This window comes from Mesoplodon densirostris, chromosome 9 (genome assembly GCF_025265405.1).
Source record: "Mesoplodon densirostris isolate mMesDen1 chromosome 9, mMesDen1 primary haplotype, whole genome shotgun sequence".
In the NCBI taxonomy this organism is placed as follows: domain Eukaryota; kingdom Metazoa; phylum Chordata; class Mammalia; order Artiodactyla; family Ziphiidae; genus Mesoplodon; species Mesoplodon densirostris.
In genome coordinates, this window is record NC_082669.1 from 60,789,215 (window position 1) to 60,809,211 (window position 19,997).

Genomic DNA, 19,997 nt, shown 5'->3' on the forward strand with positions numbered 1-19,997 from the left:
AAAACATCTAGTAGAAGATGCATGGTAAATAATCAATTAATGGTATTTAATCTTTTTAATCTGTTCCTTCTGCCTTACAAAGACAAAAGGACACTGGGGGGTTGTTTTTTCAGAAACATTTGGCTCCAGATAATAAAACCAGAGTGTAAAGTATATAGTGAATATTAAGGTGCACAGCTTGAACTGAAATACAAATATATGTTGTGTGTTTATGTGAGATAAGTTTGATAACAACAATGGATAGATAGAATAATTGAAAGAGGACTCCTCAGTATAATAAATGTCAGTTCAGGTTCTGCCACTTGTTAGTTGTTTGAACTTGGGTATCTACTCTAAACAGATCTCTCTGGGAGGAGAAACACTGAAGTCTTTTCATCCCATTGGATAGATAGAAGAGTTCTTCCGCTTGAGTCACCACATGACGGCAAATAGCTGACCCTTAATAGATGAAACACAAGGACTGTGGCATCTGGAAACTCAAATGCTAAGTGTCCATTAAAAGGAGAGTCTACGATTATAATTACATATACTAATCAATCAAAAACAGACCAAACTGTGTTTTTTCTATTCCTATCTGCTCAAAATTTTTCTCTTGACACTTAAAAATATGACTGATGAAAGGCAAGGAAACAAGGTTAGTTGCCTTTAAATGTTTCAGATCGCCATGTGACAGTGAAACTAAAATTTGGAAGAAGCCCCCCAGTAATTAAAAATGCATCAAGAAATAGAAAAATACACTGGGAAAATGTAGACCAAACTATTATCTATGGTGGTAAAAACCGTTGTTTCTAAATGTTTTAGGTCGAACCATACAAAATTGTCAACATCAGTTTCTTATATGTTTTAAGCCAACACCAAAAAAGAGATTATCACTCTATTGAAGAAGGGATGGCTTAGTGATATTTAATGTGGTTTACATGGGAAATTATAATGATGAAAGATTATCATTTTTCTATCAGGTTTATATTGGAAGAACAAAGATATATGAAAGAAAAGGAAAACACAAAGCCCACATGGGGAGAAAAATCACAATTGAGCTCCTTTTCATAGGGGCAAGAAAAGTAGAAAAGTTGTGCTTTATTTAAGAATGGTGTCATGAAGAGGAAGAATCTTAACTATGTATAAAAGGTTAATTTAAGTTTGTGTGTTCAAAAGGAGCTTCTGGGTAGCAATGGCCTATAAATTCTCCCACTGACATTGATCAATGCCAGTGTTAAGTAATAAACCCTGCAGTTGCATGTCCCCATTTTCTCTGTTATAATCCATAATTGTGGATTGGAAGTAAGTGCCAGAAATCACTCCGATATGGTAAAGGCAGAAGCTCCCTCTCCCAGAATTCTATGGAAGGGAAATAAACAAGAAAGACTTCGTAAAATTAATATCTTCTGAAGTTTATGAAGCAGACGTATCATAAGGTCTTACAGTTTCATACTCTTGGCTGAATAGGTGAGGTGGAAAAGACTAGAAAACAGTGAGGGTAGAAGACTCCAACTATAATCTAAATAAAGAACTGGGATTATGAAGGAGGCAGTGGTAATCAAGAAACATTTCAAAGTGAGTAAAAGGACTTAGCAACAGAATAAAGTTGGGAGGTAACTTTTAGGAAACATGAAAAGACAAGACCAAGGATGTTGGCCTAGGAGATGAGAGAAAAATGTGAAATGAGTCACAAATTGGGATATTTGTAAAGGAAAATATAAAGAAAACAATAGTTACAATGTTGGCATTTTTTAATTTGAAAGGGTAGAGGTACTTTCAAGGAGAAGAGTTGTAAATAAGATGACAAGTTGGAGTCTTCTGTACAGAAAAAAAATACTGGAATGGGAACTCAGTTTTTTTTCTTCTTTGTCAATCCCAGCAAATCAGTTGTATCTGTCTTGAGCCTTAGATTGAGAATCAGTCCAAGTCTACAGCTGGACTCAGCAGGAAAGACTCCATGGTAAATCAGCAATGTCAATCATTCTATCTGTAGAAAAGCATGGTATCAAGGGCCACCCACCTGACCTCACAAAACAGAAACATAGATGGTGCTAAGCAAATTGGCCAAGGAGATAAAGTGACTCAGAGGAGCTGTGTGATGATAACAGAGCCTCAGCTTTGCCCAGAGGTGGGTGTGAGAAGGAATTGGGCTTGACCACAAATCAAGATTTGGGGAGAAATTCAGAAAAGTACAGACTCATAGAAACCAAGGGAGTGGAGATGGCTATAAAGGAGGCTGTCAACATAATTACACTCTGCAAAGCAGTAGGAATGAGGGTGAGAATGATCTCTAGACTGGGCAATGGTAAGTTTCTATGCACCCTGGGAAAGACTGTATTGTTTCAGGGGGTGACGAAGTGAACCACAGTGAGGAATTATAGCCAATTTTTATGTACCACACAATTAAGGAATATCAAATCACCTCTTAGCCTCCACTTTCTGGGACAATTTATCACTGCATATTATTAAACCCAGATCATTAGTTTGGATAACACAAACCTTTGGGGGGAGGAGGAAACATATTCTAAGGTTTAATTTTTTTAATTGAATAAGGGTGTTTTCTAACCTTGTTTTAAAATTGTGGTTTAGGGCTCATGTGAATGCAATTTGAAGATATATTGTTAATTTTTATTCTAAAAAGTAACTTAAGGGACTTCCCTGGTGGTCCAGTGGTTAATACTTAGCGCTTCCAATGCAAGGGGTGCAGGTTCATCCCTGGTCAGGGAACTATGATCCCACATTCCGTGTGGTGTGGCCAAAAAGAAAAATTAATTAAAAAATAAAATGAAAAGTAACTTAAATTTACATTAAATTAAGAAAACTAAACCCTATAGAAGAACGTTTTTGTAACAGTCACCATTACACAGAAACTGGTATGTGTTCTTTTAGTCTTTAATTAGTGCATAAATACCTCTTTACCCTCAGTAGACAGTTAGGGAGGTTGTCGAGAGCACATTTGAATTGTGTGCAAGGTACACAGCTAATCCATACCTTGGTTTCCTCTTCTATAAATTGTGGACGAAAAAAAAAAGAAAAGAATATGTCTAGGAAGATATCCAGGTCCACCATTTATCAGAGTTGCCAGTGCGCTCTGGCCCTTTAACAGCACCAACATTCTGATTTGCCTGGGCACTATGGAAACCAGAACAGAATACGGGACAGCTGAGAGCACCCAAGACACTGGCAGTTGGAAGAGCGATGGAGGACAAGCAGGACCTCGAGGACAGGTTAAAAGGAAGAAGCACTTGAAAAAAGAAAGAAATGGTAAGTTGACCTGCAGGGAAGAAGAAGAAGAAGACTAAGTTAAAAGTAACAGAATTTTTCATCTGACCCCTACAGCAGCAACCAAAAAAAAAAAAAACAAAAACAAAAAAAAAAACAAAAGGAAAGAAAGAAAAAAGAGCCATTTCTGAGGTTTACTGATAGGAGTTAAATAAAAAAGAACCAAAACTAGTTACTTCAAAAGTTTACTGTAATTATCCAAGCAATACTATTAACTTTTAGAGTACTGAGTAAAGGTAAAATAAGTCAATTAGTAGTTAAGAGATCCCCAGATTTTAAAAAAATTTATTGACCAGTTAAATTTATAAAAGAAATTGGGGAATTATCATAAAAATACCTTTTTAAGAAAAATTTGACCAAAAAAGAACAATCTGCATTCATCATTACATAAATGAAAAGAAATTTTAATGTAATATCAATGCTACTGTCAGTGAGTATCAGCAGATACATTCCTCTTTGTGTGTGTGTTGGTGTGTGTATGATTCAAGGATGGGCACTGAGAAAAAAATATCCTATAAATCAAAAAAGAAAATAATAATGTAAACAACAACATAACAAACTTATTCTAGAGTAAGTTCTATCTTCTCCCTACCCCCCAGTTTACTGGAGAGTTTTTTTCCCTAGGATGTGAGTGTTAGTTATTTTATTGTAAACTTTAAAACAAAACTCTATAATTTTATTCTTGTTTCAACATTCTCTTTAATTTCAAAGGCATTGTTTATTGATAACACTGGAAAGCATTTGATCAACTGAGTAAACTTTTTTTTTTTTTGCCTGAAGAAACAGAGTTCATCACTGAAGAGGCAGCCTGATAATGTAAATATTGTAATAATCTGAAAACTGGAATCATCTAGAAGAATAAATAGGACTCATCATGTCCTTCTCAGCCCGTACCCGAAAGACCAACAAAAAGAATGTTCCACTGGAATGTCTTCTAATGCCACAAGTTCCACGTAGTAATTACTTGCATTTTCAGGAAGAAAAGCAAAAACTACAACTAAAGAAATTCCTTCTTCATAGGATGTTCCTAGTGGCCAGGGTAACAGCAAACATAGAAAGAAAAGATATTGCTGAATACTATGAACAATTGTTTCAGTCAATTTTGAAACGTCACCTAGGAGAAGCAGTGACAGGATTATTGCTCATATATCCTAATTCCATTGTGCATATCCTGGAGTCCTCCAATGGTACTCTTTACCAAGTTCTTTTGGATTATCTTAGCCATGAAAAGGATGAAACAGAATTTTTTATCCAAGGAATGAAAATTATAGTCACATCCCACAATATACCAACAAGGTTCTTTATGCAATGGCATGTTTCAGTAATAAAAGCGCCAGTTATGTATCTTGATGATGTGACACAGTCACTGTCCCTACAAGAGGTCATGACAGAATTTCTCATCCAAACCCATAAACTAGCACTCCATCTTTTTAAGACTGTGAAAGTGGGCACTAAAGGACCAGGTGATAATTTGCACCAAGTTGCACCCGAATTACTCCTTCCAGAACAAATAATAAAGTACGTATGCAATTCTGCAGAATTAATGGACCCAGAAACTTTCATAAACATGTATAATAAACCCATACATGTCACCTTGGATTCTGAGGTGGTATGGCCCACTCCTTCCCGCTTCTAGGATGAAGAGAGATGATGTGGTCAGTGTAGTCAAATCTCTTAAGGAATGTATGCTACTTAAATAAAAGGAAAATATTTCTAAAGTTACTTTTCTCTTTAAAAAAGGAAAGAAACAACACAGCAATCTACACAAAGGTAATAGACTAACCTTTACAGAGTATGTTGAGTTAAACTTGAAAATTTATCTGTTCTAATATTAAGATCAACACATTATTTTCAATAATGAAGGGGTTTAATAAGGTCATAATAAGTTCTCAAGGTTAACATCATTTTGATGAAATGACTTAATTTTTAATGAAAAGTAGAGATGCAAAAGGATAAACACTTGATTCAGATTCTCATTCATTCTTTCAACCATCAATGAGCAGCTGTCACCACGCAGTATTGTTCTGAGAGTACAAAATTTTGGGGAAATATACAATGCTTGAGTTGCTTGCAGCCTAAGCTTGGAGGCAAATATGTATAAGAGTAAATATGATGCATAATATGATGTATGATATGATCATTATTATAGTCGCAATATGCAGGAAAGACTGTAAGGGCAAAGTGAGGGAGTAACCTCACTATGTATGGTCCCTGAAATCAGAAAACAAAACCTAAACTTTGAAAGTAGTACCAAGGTTCACATATTCTGGATGATATAATCAAGAATACTGAGGCCATTATAAAGCTAAAGAACACAATAGCTTTTTGAAATGACTAGAAAATACACTGTCAGAAAGCACTGCAATTGTATTCTTTCATGCAAAGTCATTTATTGAGCACCCTTCACAGGACAGACACTTGCCAAATGACAGGGATATGTCAGGGCCCAGAGAAGACATGATCCCTCCTCACTTGGGAAACCTACTTCTAAATGAGTCTATATAAGATAAACAAATTGGTTATTTTTTTCAATTTAATTCCTAGAAAGCAATTAATTATACGCAATTTCTATATGACCTATTTCAAGTTGGTCTCTCCCTTTCTTTACCCAAGATTAATGTTTTCGCACTATTTAAATTTTTCTAGTTTGTTCAAGCAATTAAGCAACATTAATGTTTTACTACTTCAATGATATTTATCCAAAATTCCTTCAATATCCTATGAAATCAACTTTGGATTGAATAGAAGAAATACTGTTATATCATTTTAACTTCATTTCTCATTGCTTATTTGATTTTCAGTCTCTTTGGGCGGGGGGAAGCCATCTCAGTATGCACCTCAAATTTGTCATATGTAGATAATATCATAATTTGTTCCACATCAGAATCAAATTTCAGGGAAGATCATTCCCATTTTTTAATTTAGTAATATAGTTTTAGAAAAAGAATGACATTTTTCACTTTAAGCTGACTTGAAGTTCCATTCATTTAAATTTAGTAACATAAAGGATATTTTAGAGAAAATTAAAATTCTTCCAATTAAGAAAGAATATATAATTTACAAACATTTTATCAGTTTGATAAATATCAAATGCTAATATTCAGCAATGTGTTATTTACTCTTTGAACTGTGAAAAGGCACCCATTGATAGTAAATGTTTAGTGACAAAGTGAGTGGAGTTGAGTTAATGCTTTCCAGGCCACCAAAAAAAAAAAAAAGAAGAAGAGGAGGAAATAAATAGGAAGGAAGGAAAAAAGAAAGAGAAAGAGAGTAAGCCTCAGTCAGTCTTTGAATGTATGTGAGGAAGAGGTCTGGGAGGGCAGATGAGCATATTTAAGAGAACAGAGACAAGCAAAAGCAGGAAGGAGAAAATGAACCAAAACTGTTTATTGGACCAGATGGATTCCATTTAATGGGGTAAATTTTGTTTAGGAACAATATTTTCTAAAGTTAAAATGAATAGAAGTAGTTTACAAGTAAAACTACATATTTGAGTATATAAAAGTACAGCACATTATATTCTCCAAAAATGGCCACTGCAATATATCCCATCCCATCCCACATGCTCTTCTTACAACGTGACCTCAACACACCTCCCATCACATGGTGGGTTCTAAATACCCTCCCCTTGAAATCAGGCAGACTTTTCTTTGTGACTGCCTAGATGAACACTACAACAGAAGTGATCCAATGTGACCTCCAAGGTCATAAAAATGCCTTGCACGTTGCCTTGATCACTTGAATGGAACCTAGACAATATGCTATGAGCAATCCAAGCAGGTTTCCTGATGACACCCCCAGCCGAAGTCCCAGGCAACAGCCAGTATCACCACTAGTCATGTGACTGAGTGAACCTTCAGGTGCCTCCAGGCTCTAGCCTCCCAGCCAACCCTGGATTTCAAGCCAGACCACCTGACACCATGTGGAGGAGGAGGAGAGTACAGATGAGCTGTTCCCACTGAGCCCTGCCTAAGCTGCAGATCTGTGAACAGCAAAAATTACTGTTGTTGATTCAAGCTACTAAGTTTTGGGTCAATGTTCATGCAGCAGTCTGGAACACTAATATATAACAAGAATAATTTTGTATGTACATTTTATTGATATATGTACATATCATTTATTTATCCATTCATCTATGCAACTAATATTTTCTAAATATCTACCAGTAAGTATTTACCAGGGCACCAAGCACTGTGGTAGTCACTGGATATACAAGCAGAAGTAAGAAGTGTGCCCTCCACGCTGCCTGGCATAGAACTTCTATTGGTCTATAATACTTTCTGGTGTGAAAAATACTGATAAAAAATTAATTCATTGGCCAAAGAAAAACATAAAAAAAACCTCAGTCATTTTTGGAAGAAGTTATAGAAAATATCTAAATGAAAACACTGATTTACTTAGTAGACTGTTACTTTACATTTAAAGGATTCCTGAAGCATGAATTGTGCAAATAATTGGAAAATAAGCACAAAGTAAGCATAAAGAAACTACTTATTTATTTATTTATTTAAATGACACTCTAGAATGAGTTTATTCAAATGCAAGTAGTCACCTTAGGAGAGTTTATATTTACTTCAGTGACAGCATCATTGCTAAAAACATTTTGTGACTCATTAATGGCAGATAAATTAAGGAGATTTATAAATCAAAGGGAGTTAAAATATTTTAGTTACATCTAGTCTTCTGAACCTCAAATAATATATATTGCAATTTGATTGGTGACCTTAATATTCAAACTTCATTCATAGAAATGTTTATTTTTAAATATTGTACTCACTCTCAAAGGAAGAGCTGCTGTCACTGAACATATTAAAGGAGTGTGACACTTCCTCTAAGGGGAAATACACATATGTTTCCAGTAACAGCTGCATTATTAAGAGTCCTACAGAGCTCACCAATATCACATCTTTAAAGGGGACAACACTCATTTAGCTGTGTCTGTTTTGGTATATAGATAAAATGCAGAAATACTATATTCACACCTTACAAATGTAATTTAATTTGATCAAGTCCAAAAATGTGACTCAAACGTTAGGAAGCCTCAAAAGGTAATTCTCACCCCAGTGAGGGTTATAGTTTTCTTACAATGAAACTTTACATAAAACGAGAGCACATGGGCTTCCCTGGTGGCGCAGTGGTTGAGAGTCTGCCTGCCGATGCAGGGGGCACAGGTTCGTGCCCTGGTCCAGGAGGATCCCACATGCCGCAGAGCGGCTAGGCCCGTGACCCATGGCCGCTGAGCCTGCGCATCCGGAGCCTGTGCTCCGTCACGGGAGAGGCCACAACAATGAGAGGCCTGCGTACCGCAAAAATTAAAAACCAGTTTTTATAGTTTCATAGTTTTCTTGAAGGACAACTGAAATAATGTTATTTGGAGGGAAAAACCCTCCTGGGGTGAATTTTAAAATTTGTACTGTCTTCATTTTTTTGTTGTTGTTTGTTTTTTTTTTTTTTTTGCGGTACGCAGGCCTCTCACTGTTGTGGCCTCTCCCGTTGCGAAGCACAGGCTCCGGATGCGCAGGCTCAGCGGCCATGGCTCACGGGCCCAGCCGCTCCGCGGCATGTGGGATCTTCCCGGACCGGGGCACGAACCTGTGTCCCCTGCATCGGCAGGCGGACTCTCAACCACTGCGCCACCAGGGAAGCCCTACTGTCTTCATTTTAATTAAAGAAGCATCTGAATTCCTTCCTGGAGAATTACTGCTTAGTACAAACAGATTCTTACATTTAGTGACTTTATCATAACTTTAGCACGACAAAACAGCATTTCAATTCAGTGAAACCTATCTCTAGCACAGAATTCCCCCAGCTTCCGTGAGGAAGTGGAAATGGGACAGCTTAACAACAACTGAATATAGCAAGTACATTTAGAATATTTCATGTTGTTAGTAAGTGTCTTAATGTAGAATTAGAGTTCTCCCCCTTGTGGTCGATTATGTAAATTTCCAGATTACCTGCTGATACGATTTACACAATAAATACAGAGCATAGTTTTTAAGAAAATATAAAGAGAAGCCCCAAAAGTACCTGTCAAATGTCTGTTCTACCTGCCTGCCACCTCAGCCGCACTGTTTTGCAGAAAAAGACATTAAGTGCTTTGCCAACAGTAAAAGCAAGAGATGGTAATACTAGTCCCCTATTTCCACTTCATCACTTTAAATAGTTAACTGTAGTCATGGTTAGGGGTCTGGATTTAACTCTAAGTGCTCTCTTCACTACTACACCAAACACCTTCTGTGCTCCAGTCCTCACATAATGCCTTTTCAAGACACCCGACTGGATTTCCACAGGCACCTCCATCTGCAAGAGTCCTGGATAGAACGAATCATTCCTTGCCTCTACTATCCCTTTAATCTGCTCCCCCACCTGCACTCCCTGTTACTGTAAAATGGACCACTCTCCACACAGTCGCCAAGTCAGAACTTGAACGTTGTCCTAATTTCCTCCATTCCTTTTTATTTCACTGACAGCCAATCAATCCAAGCCCCACGCATTTTCCACAGTAAGTGTTTCTAGTGTCTGGTCTTGTTTTTGTGCCATTCTTAGGGATCTCCCTCACTCTAGTCTTCTCTTCCGCCTCTCTGTCTTTCTAGTCTATGTAATATTTCTATCAAAGTTAAAGGCAGTATAGCAAAAGATGTAAGAGAGCCACCTATGGTATCAAATTGCTGTATTGAAACCTGGTTCTGAAAGTTTGTAGAGCTGTAATTTGTTTCTTTACCCTTCTGCACCTCAGTTTCCTCATCTACAAAATGAGTGTGACTAACAGTATCTACGTTATAAGACTGGTTATGGACACTGCATAAAATAATGGTGGCAAGATCCCAGCATACAGTAAACACTAATAAATGTTATTCCTCTGATCAAAATTCTTCAGTGGCTTTCATTTCATCTTCCAGACAAAAAGCAAAGTTCTATCATGATCTGCAAAGCCTTGATTCTCTGATTCTTGCTTACTAAGCTACCCAGCCTCATCTGTACTCATCATTCCCTTTCTCACACTTTGTTCTCTAATGGTTTCCCAATACTTTCATGCTTTATGGCTTTAACTTCCTTCCTCATTTCTCTTAGCAAGATTCTCCTTACGGAGGTCCCTGAATCAAGATGGCAAAGTAGAAGGATGTGTTCTCACTCCTCTCATGAGAACACCAGAATCACAACTAGCTGCCGGACAGTCATAGATAGGAATACACTGGAACTCACCAAAAAAGATACCCCGCATCCAAAGACAAAGGAGAAACCACAATGAGACGGTAGGAGGGGCGCAAGCACAGAAAATCAAATCCTATAACTGCTGGGTGGGTGACTCACAGACTGGAGAACACTTATATCACAGAAGTCCACCCACCGGAGTGAAGGTTCTGAGCCCCACGTCAGGCTTCCCAAACTGGGTCCAGCAACAGGAGGAGGAATTCCGAGAGAAACAGACTTTGAAGGCTACTGGGATTTGATTGCAGGACTTAGACAGGACTGGAGAAAACAGAGACTCCACTCTTGGAGGGCACACACAAAGTAATGTGTGCATCGGGACCCAGGGGAAGGAGCAGTGACCCCAGGGGAGACTGAACAAGACCTACCTGCTAGCGTTGGAGGGTCTCCTGCAGAGGGGGGGGGTGGCTGTGGCTCACCGTGGGGACAAGGAAACTGGCAGCATAAGTTCTGGGCAGCACTCCTTGGTGTGAGCCCTCCCAGAGTCTGCCATTAGCCCCAACAAAGAGCCCAGGTAGTCTCCAGTGTTGGGTTGCCTCAGGCCAAACAACCAACAGGGAGAGAACCCAGCCCCACCCATCAGCAGTCAAGTGGATTAAAGTTTTACTGAGCTCTGCCCACCAGAGCAACAGTCAGCTCTACCCACCACCAGTCCCTCCCCATCAGGAAAGTTGCACAAGCCTCTTAGATAGCCTCATCCACAGAGGGCAGAGAGCAGAAGCGAGAAGAACTACAATCCTGCAGCCTGTGGAACACAAACCACATTCACAGAAAGATAGACAAGATAAAAAGGCAGAGGGCTATGTACCAGATGAAGAAACAAGATAAAACCCCGGAAAAACAACTAAAGGAAGTGGAGATAGGCAACATTCCAGAAAAATAATTCAGAATAATGATAGTGAAAATGATCCAGGACATCGGAAAAAGAATGGAGGCAAAGATTGAGAAGATGCAAGAAATGTTTAACAAACACCTAGAAGAATTAAAAAACAAACAAACAGATGAACAATACAATAACTGAAATGAAAACTACACTATAAGGAATCAATAGCAGAAAAACAGAGGCAGAAGAACAGATAAGTGACCTGGAAGACAGAATGGTGGAATTCACTGCTGCAGAACAGAATAAAGAAAAAAAGAAAGAAAAGAAATGAAGACAGCCTAAGAGACCTCTGGGACAATATTAAACACAACAACATTCGCATTATAGGGGTCCCAGAAGAAGAGAGAGAGGAAGGACCAGAGAAAATATTTGAAGAGATTATAGTCAAAAACTTCCCTAACATGGGAAAGGAAATAGCCACCCAAGTCCAGGAAGCACAGAGAGTCCCATACAGGATAAACTCAAGGAGAAACATGCGGAGACACATAGTAAGTAAATTGGCAAAAATTAAAGACAAAGAAAAATTATTGAAAGCAGCAAGGGGAAAACGACAAATAACATACAACGGAACTCACATAAGGTTAACAGCTGATTTCTCAGCAGAAACTCTACAAGCCAGAAGGGAGTGGCATGATATACTTAAAGTGATGAAAGGGAAGAATCTACAACCAGCATTACTCTACCCAGCAAGGATCTCATTCAGATTCGATGGAGAAATCAAAAGCTTTATAGACAAGCAAAAGCTAAGAGAATTCAACACCACCAAACCAGCTCTACAACAAATGCTAAAGGAACTTCTCTAAGTGGAAAACACAAGAGAAGAAAAGGACCTACAAAAACAAACCCAAAACAATTAACAATATGGTCATAGGAACAAACATATCAATAATTACCTTAAACGTGAATGGATTAAATGCTCCAACCAAAAGACACAGGCTTGCTAATGGATACAAAAACAAGACCCATATATATGCTGTCTACAAGAGACCCACTTCAGACATAGGGACACATACAGACTGAAAGTGAGGGGATGGAAAAAGATATTCTATGTAAATGGAAATCAAAAGAAAGCTGGAGTAGCAATACTCATATCAGATAAAATAGACTTTATTTTTTATTTTTTTTTATTTTTTTATTTTATTTTTTTTTCTTTTTGCGGTATGCGGGCCTCTCACTGTTGTGGCCTCTCCCGTTGCGGAGCACAGGCTCCGGATGCGCAGGCCCAGCGGCCATGGCTCACGGGCCCAGCCGCTCCGCGGCATATGGGATCCTCCCAGACCGGGGCACGAACCCGTATCCCCTGCATCGGCAGGCGGACTCTTAACCACTGCGCCACCAGGGAGGCCCTAAAATAGACTTTAAAATAAAGAATGTTACAAGAGACAAGGAAGGACACTACATAATGATCAAGGGATCAAGCCAAGAAGATATAACGTTATAAATATATATGCACCCAACATAGGAGCACCTCAATACATAAAGCAACAGCTAACAGCTATAAAAGAGGAAATTGACAGTAACACAATAATAGTGGGACTTTAACACCTCACTTACACCAATGGACAGATCATCCAGACAGAAAATTAATAAGGAAACACAAGCTTTAAATGACACAATAGACCAGATAGATTTAATTGATATTTATAGGACATTCCATCCAAAAACAGCAGATTACACTTCTCAAGTGGGCACGGAACATTCTCCAGGATAGATCACATCTTGGGTCACAAACCCAGCCTCAGTAAATTTAAAAAAATTGAAATCATATAAGCATCTTTTCTGACAACAACGCTATGAGATAAGAAATGAATTACAGGGAAAAAAGCATAAAAACTCAAACATGTGGATGCTAAACAATACGTTATTAAATAACCAAGAGATCACTGAAGAAATCAAATAGGAAATAAAAAATTACCTAGAGACAAATGACAACGAAAACACGACAATCCAAAACCTATGTGATGCAGCAAAAGCAGTTCTAAAAGGGAAGTTTATAGCTATACAAGCCTACCTCAAGAAACAAGAAAAATCTCAAATAAACAATCAAACCTTACACCTAAAGGAACTAGAGAAAGAAGAACAAACAAAACAAAAAGTTAGCAGAAGGAAAGAAATCATAAAGATCAGAGCAGAAATAAATGAAATAGAAACAAAGAAAACAATAGCAAAGATCAATAAAACTAAAGGCTGGTTCTTTGAGAAGATAAACAAAATTGAAAAACCATTAGCCAGACTCATCAAGAAAAAGAGGGAGAGGACTCAAATCAATAAAATTAGAAATGAAAAAGAAGTTACAAGAGACACCGCAGAAATACAAAGCACCCTAAGAGACTACTAAAAGCAACTGCATGCCAATACAATGGACAAACTGGAAGAAATGGACAATTTTATAGAAAGGTATAACCTTCCAAGACTGAACCAGGAAGAAATAGAAAATGTGAACAGACCAATCACAAGTAATGAAATTGAAACTGTGATTAAAAATCTTCCAACAAACAAAAGTCCAGGACCAGATGGCTTCACAGGTGAATTCTATCAAACATTTAGAAAAGAGCTAACACCCATCCTTCTCAAACTCTTCCAAAAAATTGCAAGGAAGGAACACTCCCAAACTCATTCTATGAGGCCGCCATCACCCTGATACCAAAACCAGACAAAGATGTCACAAAAAAAGAAAACTACAGACCAATATCACTGATGAACATAGATGCAAAAATCCTCAACAAAATACTAGCTAACAGAATCCAACAACACATTAAAAGGATCATACACCATGATAAAGTGGGGTTTATCCCAGGGATGCAAGGATTCTTCAATATATGCAGAGCAATCAGTGTGATACACCATATTAACAAATTGAAGAAGAAATACATATGATCATTTCAATAGATGCAGGAAAAGCTTTAGGCAAAATTCAACACCCATTTATGATAAAAACCCTCCAGAAAGTGGGCATAGAGGGAACCTACCTCAACATAATAAAGGCCATATATGACAATCCCACAGCAAACATCATTCTCAATGGTGAAAAACTGAAAACATTCCCTCTAAGAGCAGGAGCAAGACAAGGATGTCCACTCTCACCACTATTTTTCAACATAGTTTTGGAAGTCCTAGCCACGGCAATCAGAGAAGAAAAAGAAATAAAAGGAATACAAATTGGAAAAGAAGAAGTAAAACTGTCACTGTTTGCAGATGACATGATACTATACATAGAGAATCCTAAAGATGCCACCAGAAAGCTACTAGAGCTAATCAATGAATTTGGTAAAGTTGCAGGATACAAAATTAATGCAGAAAAATCTCTTGCATTCCTATACACTAATGAAGAAAAATCCCAAAGAGAAATTAAGGAAACACTCCCATTACCACTGCAACAAAAGAATAAAATACCTAGGCATAAACTTACCTAGGGAGACAAAAGACATGTATGCAGAAAACGATAAGACACTGATGAAAGAAATTAAAGATGATACCAACAGATGACTATACTACCCAAAGCAATCTACAGATTCAATGCAATCCCTATCAAATTACCAGTGACATTTTTTAAGGAACTAGAACAAAAAAATCTAAAAATTTGTATGGAGACACAAAAGACCCCGAATAGCCAAAGTAGTCTTGAGGGAAAGAAACGGAGCTGGAGGAATCAAAAGAAACGGAGCTGGAGGAGTCAGACTCCCTGACTTCAGACTATACTACAAAGCTACAGTAATCAAGACACTATGGTAGTGGCACAAAAACAGAAATATAGATCAATGCAAGATAGAAAGCTCAGAGATAAACCCACGCACCTATGGTCAACTAATCTATGACAAAGGAGGCAAGGATATACAATGGAGAAAAGACAGTCTCCTCAGTAAGTGGTTCTGGGAAAACTGGACAGCTACATGTAAAAGAATGAAATTAGAACACTCCCTAACACCATACACAAAAATAAACTCAAAATGAATTAAAGTCCTAAATGTAAGACCAGACACTATAAAACTCTTAGAGGAAAACATAGGAAGAACACTCTTTGACATAAATCACAGCAAGATCTGTTTTGATCCACCTCCTAGAGTAATGGAAATAAAAACAAAAATAAACAAATGGGACCCAATGAAACTTCAAAGCTTTTGCGCAGCAAAGGAAACCATAAACAAGACAAAAAGACAACCTTCAGAATGGGAGAAAATATTTGCAAACAAATCCACGGACAAAGGATTAATCTCCAAAATATATAAAGAGCTCAATATTAAAAAAAGAAACAATCCAATCCAAAAATGGGCAGAAGACCTAAATAGACATTTCTCCAAAGAAGACATACAGATGGTCAAGAAGCACATGAAAAGCTGCTCAACATCGCTAATTATTAGAGAAATGAAAATCAAAACTACAATGAGGTATCAACTTACACCAGTTAGAATGGGCATCATCAGAAAATCTACAAACAATAAATGCTGGAGAGGGTGTGGAGAAAAGGGAACCTTCTTGCACTGTTGGTGGGAATGTAAATTGATACAGCCACTATGGAGAACAGTATGGAGGCTCCTTAAAAAACTAAAAATAGAATTACCATATGATCCAGCAATCCCACTACTGGGCATCTACCCAGAGAAAACCATAATTCAAAAAGACACATGCACCCCAATGTTCATTGCAGCAGTATTTATAATAGCCAGGTCATGGAAGCAACCTAAATGCCCACTGACAGATGAATGGGTAAAGAAGATGTGGTACATACGTGGATGGATCTGGAGACTGTCATACAGAGTGAAGTAACTTAGAAGGAGAAAAACAAATATCGTATATTAACGCATATATATGGAACCTAGAAAAATGTTACAGATGAACCGGTTTGCAGGGCAGAAACTGAGACACAGATGTAGATAACAAACGTATGGACACCAAGCAGGAAAGCAGTGGGGGAGTGAAGGTGGTGGTGTGATGAATTGGGCAATTGGGATTGACACGTATACACTGATGTGTATAAAATTGATGACTAATAAGAACCTGCTGTATAAAAAAATAAATTAAATAAAATTTTAAAATTAAATTAAAAAAAGAGAGAAGAGCATTGGCACAAGAAGAGAAAATAAAAGAATATTCTTCTTCAAAAGTTAAAGAAAAAGAAAAAGGAGGAAGCCCCCAATTTCTCCTAATATTATCATTTTTTTAATTTGCCAAAAATGTTGGATAGATGTGTATCTATAACTGATTCACTTTGCTGTACACCTGAAACTAACACAACATTGTAAATCAACTATACTCCAATAAATTTAAAAAATAATAATAAATAAATAAATAAATAAAATAGCTAGCTAGTTCAAAGCAGCCAGATAGCACAGGTAGATCAGCTCGGTGCTTTGTGACCACCTAGAGGGGTGTGATAGGGAGGGTGGGAGGGAGATGCAAGAGGGAGAAGATATGGAGATATATGTATATGTATAGCTGATTCACTTTGTTATAAAGCAGAAACTAACACACTATTATGTAAAACAGTTATACTCCAATAAAGATGTTTAAATAAATAAATAAATAAAGCTACTGTGATAGGAAAAAAAAAAAGATTCTCCTTATCGATCAAATCTTATTTCCTCTGTGAAGCCTGGCAAACTTAAGGTACCCTTTTCTGTCCTCATCGTACATGGTCCTCAACCACAATCTAGCAAGTCTTCTGTCTTATTGCTGCTGTTTATTTTTATACTCATTTCCCAGCAACTTGTAAGCAATTACCATGGGAATTTTTTGGTATTTGTATCTTTAGTGCCTTTTTTAAAACGAGTTATTTAAAATAGTTGCAAGAATTTCTCCATATGGTTAATTTTACTTTTTCAAAATGGTTGTGAAATTTCAATGCATTAAAATATTCATATCTGACTGATCAGGGTTTGGCCATTGTCTCTGAAGCTCTCTAAAATAGCAAGTCAAAATATAATGGTTGCCCCTTCTCTGAAATCTTCAGTTCTACCCACGTAATAATTTCTTCCACCCAAATTTGGAAGGATACCAAGAATATATTCTGGGAGTGATTTAGTCGAACTTTTGCATTTATATAATAGTACTCACTGAACCAAGTACAGGAGCTCATTCCCAATTCACTGGATTAAAAATACTCTTTCTGAATAAACTACTTATAAGGTATACAACCTTTATTCCATATTTAAAGGTGCTTTCTTTTTATGTTCTTTAAGTCCTTGTTTCACTAGCCATAGTTATCTGTTCTTTGAGATATATGCTTGATAAGACTAAAATTTATATTCTATATTTGCTTAGGTTATAAAAGTGTAAATTTGATTCCATTTTAATTATGTAGTTCACATTTCTGATCTGCTTTTAAAATACTAAGCCATTTTTAAGGACACTATTTTTAAAACAATGCATTAAATATAAAGCCTTGATTTATGAAGGAAGAAACAAATGTCTGAGTACTGAACATATTTACATTTTACCAAAATGCACACTAATGTAATGATCTCCTCCTCTCAGGGATCTCTCTGACTCAAGTCTCACCTTTCTCCTCCCTCTCTTCCCAGTTTATAGGCTACTTTGCCTTTGGAAAGCAAAAATATTAGAGTACTTGACAAGAAGGTGTATTTTACCATAGATAAAAACTTCAGGGCCTCCCTGGTGGCGCAAGTGGTTGAGAGTCCGCCTGCCGATGCAGGGGATACGGGTTCGTGCCCCGGTCTGGGAGGATCCCATATGCCGCGGAGCGGCTGGGCCCGTGAGCCATGGCCGCTGAGCCTGCGCGTCCGGAGCCTGCGCGTCCGGAGCCTGTGCTCCGCAACGGGGGAGGCCACAACAGTGAGAGGCCCGCATACCGCAAAAAAAAAAAAAAAAAAAAAAAAAACTTCACACCTTGTAACATTTTAATTCTTTGATTCTTCATTTTCTATCCTACACAGTGACAATTTTTGAACACATACCCTATTCCAGCCAAAATCTAAATGAAAAAAGTGAAAAGAACATTGAAGCGAGATGACTGACCTTTGTTACGTACTCTCATTATGTGCCCTTGAACAAATGATTTATTCCTTTGGGGGTCTCTGCTCATCTACATCATAGAATCTACAAGCATCATAAAAGAAGCCCATGAGCCCTTGAACTTAGCAAAAACGTGGCCAAAAGGAAAGACTATGTAAACTCATAGTCAGGCAGTCAGAGGGTAGGATTAGGTATTTTTCATTAAAATTGTGAAGCCTAATGTCTGAATGGATGACTAATCTACCCTATTGGAGAGTATTTGTAAGGAAATACCAACATTTTCCTTTAAAAAAAAAACTATATTGGTTGCATCCATTTCAGTGAAAAGATGGATGGGAAACTGAAAAGCCAGGAATTGATATACGAGATCATGACATCTAAATATCAAGTTTGGTAGCACTGTGTCAGAAGAAACAGTGAAGGGGGGCACTTCTCTATAAGGCTGATGAGAAGCCACTGAAGATTTTAAGCACAGCATAATCAGATTGGTTTGGCTGCTGAGTTGAGAATGGGCTGGCAGGGGACACGTTGGTGCAGATAGGTTCCTTAGTAAGTTGTCACAAGTCTTCTGGCAGGAGATGATAATAGCTTGAACTAGATTAACAACGGCAGAAATAGATCTAGGTGACCAATCTGAGACATAATCAGGAGGTAAAGGAACATGGGTTATGAGAGAGAGAAAATTGTCAAATATATTAGTTTTCTAGCTTTTTCAACAAGATGGTACCATTCCTGAGGTAGACAATATACAAGGAGTATGGAGTTTATAGGAAAATATTGTCCTTTTAATTACTGACATATTATAGCTACATCAGATTGGAACAATCTTTGTTTGATATTTCGATTATCAATATCTTTAGATGAGCTTTAGAGCATATGCATTATATTAAATCTCATACTTTGTTGAAATGGCTAAGTACTAATATATATTTTCCCATATAAGTAAGTAACTTCTAGGAGAGAAAAGTGAAAGAAAGCAGTTTGATAAATTAAAAAAAAATAAGCTGAAGGAGAAATTATCCCAAACATTACCCTGAGTCTAATATTCACCACCACAGCTCCCCTGAATCTTATATCTGTATTCAGTGGAGCCAAAAATAAAATCAACAGCACTTATTAAGCTTAATTCCTTCCCTTAGTCAAATAAAAGTCATTCAAAACATTTAATTCAATAATTATTGATTGAGTTCTATAGGTACAGTCATGTGTTAGGAGCCAGGTAAGCCATAAACATATAAACGGTTCCATAGGGCCCCCTTCCAAATCCATTGGTACATCATTTATTCCATTTGCAATAAAAATTTAGGTGAAAAGCTGTCCTTTGGCATTATGCTGAAATGACTTACCTCTTCCTTTTCTCATACATCGAATTTTATGCTCTCTCTCTGCATTTTGTCATTCAGCAAGTATGAACTGAAAAACTGTGTCAGGCACTTTGTCAGGCATGGGGGCTCAGGGGTGCAAATAAACATCATTTCTATCTTGGAGAGTATGCAGTCTCTGTCTCCCTCTACCCAGACACATAAAAGAAAATGAAACAATTATGATAATTGTCATCATTGTGGATATACAAATTACAATGGTTTCCTAACTTTACCTAGTTTAGAGGATTAGGGGAAGCCTCTGAGGGGAGAAAGACACAAGGATTTCTAAAAGTTAAATAGAGGTGAGCCAA

At 37.4% G+C, this 19,997-nt stretch overlaps 2 protein-coding genes across 2 annotated transcripts in view; one reads left to right on the forward strand and one right to left on the reverse strand.

Moving 5' to 3' along the window:
- The window catches only part of ZNF804B (zinc finger protein 804B), a 505,006-nt gene that overhangs the window by 459,673 nt on the left and 25,336 nt on the right, over nt 1-19,997 (reverse strand). The window lies entirely within an intron of this gene.
- Nucleotides 4,136-4,897, forward strand: TEX47 (testis expressed 47). The gene has a single exon (XM_060108915.1). It carries the CDS (start codon nt 4,136-4,138, stop codon nt 4,895-4,897), a length of 762 nt encoding a protein of 253 aa, XP_059964898.1.

Coding starts and splice junctions, on each gene's coding strand:
- TEX47 (XM_060108915.1), top strand. CDS start 4,136: ATGTCCTTCTCAGCCCGTACCCGAAAGACCAACAAAAAGAATGTTCCA.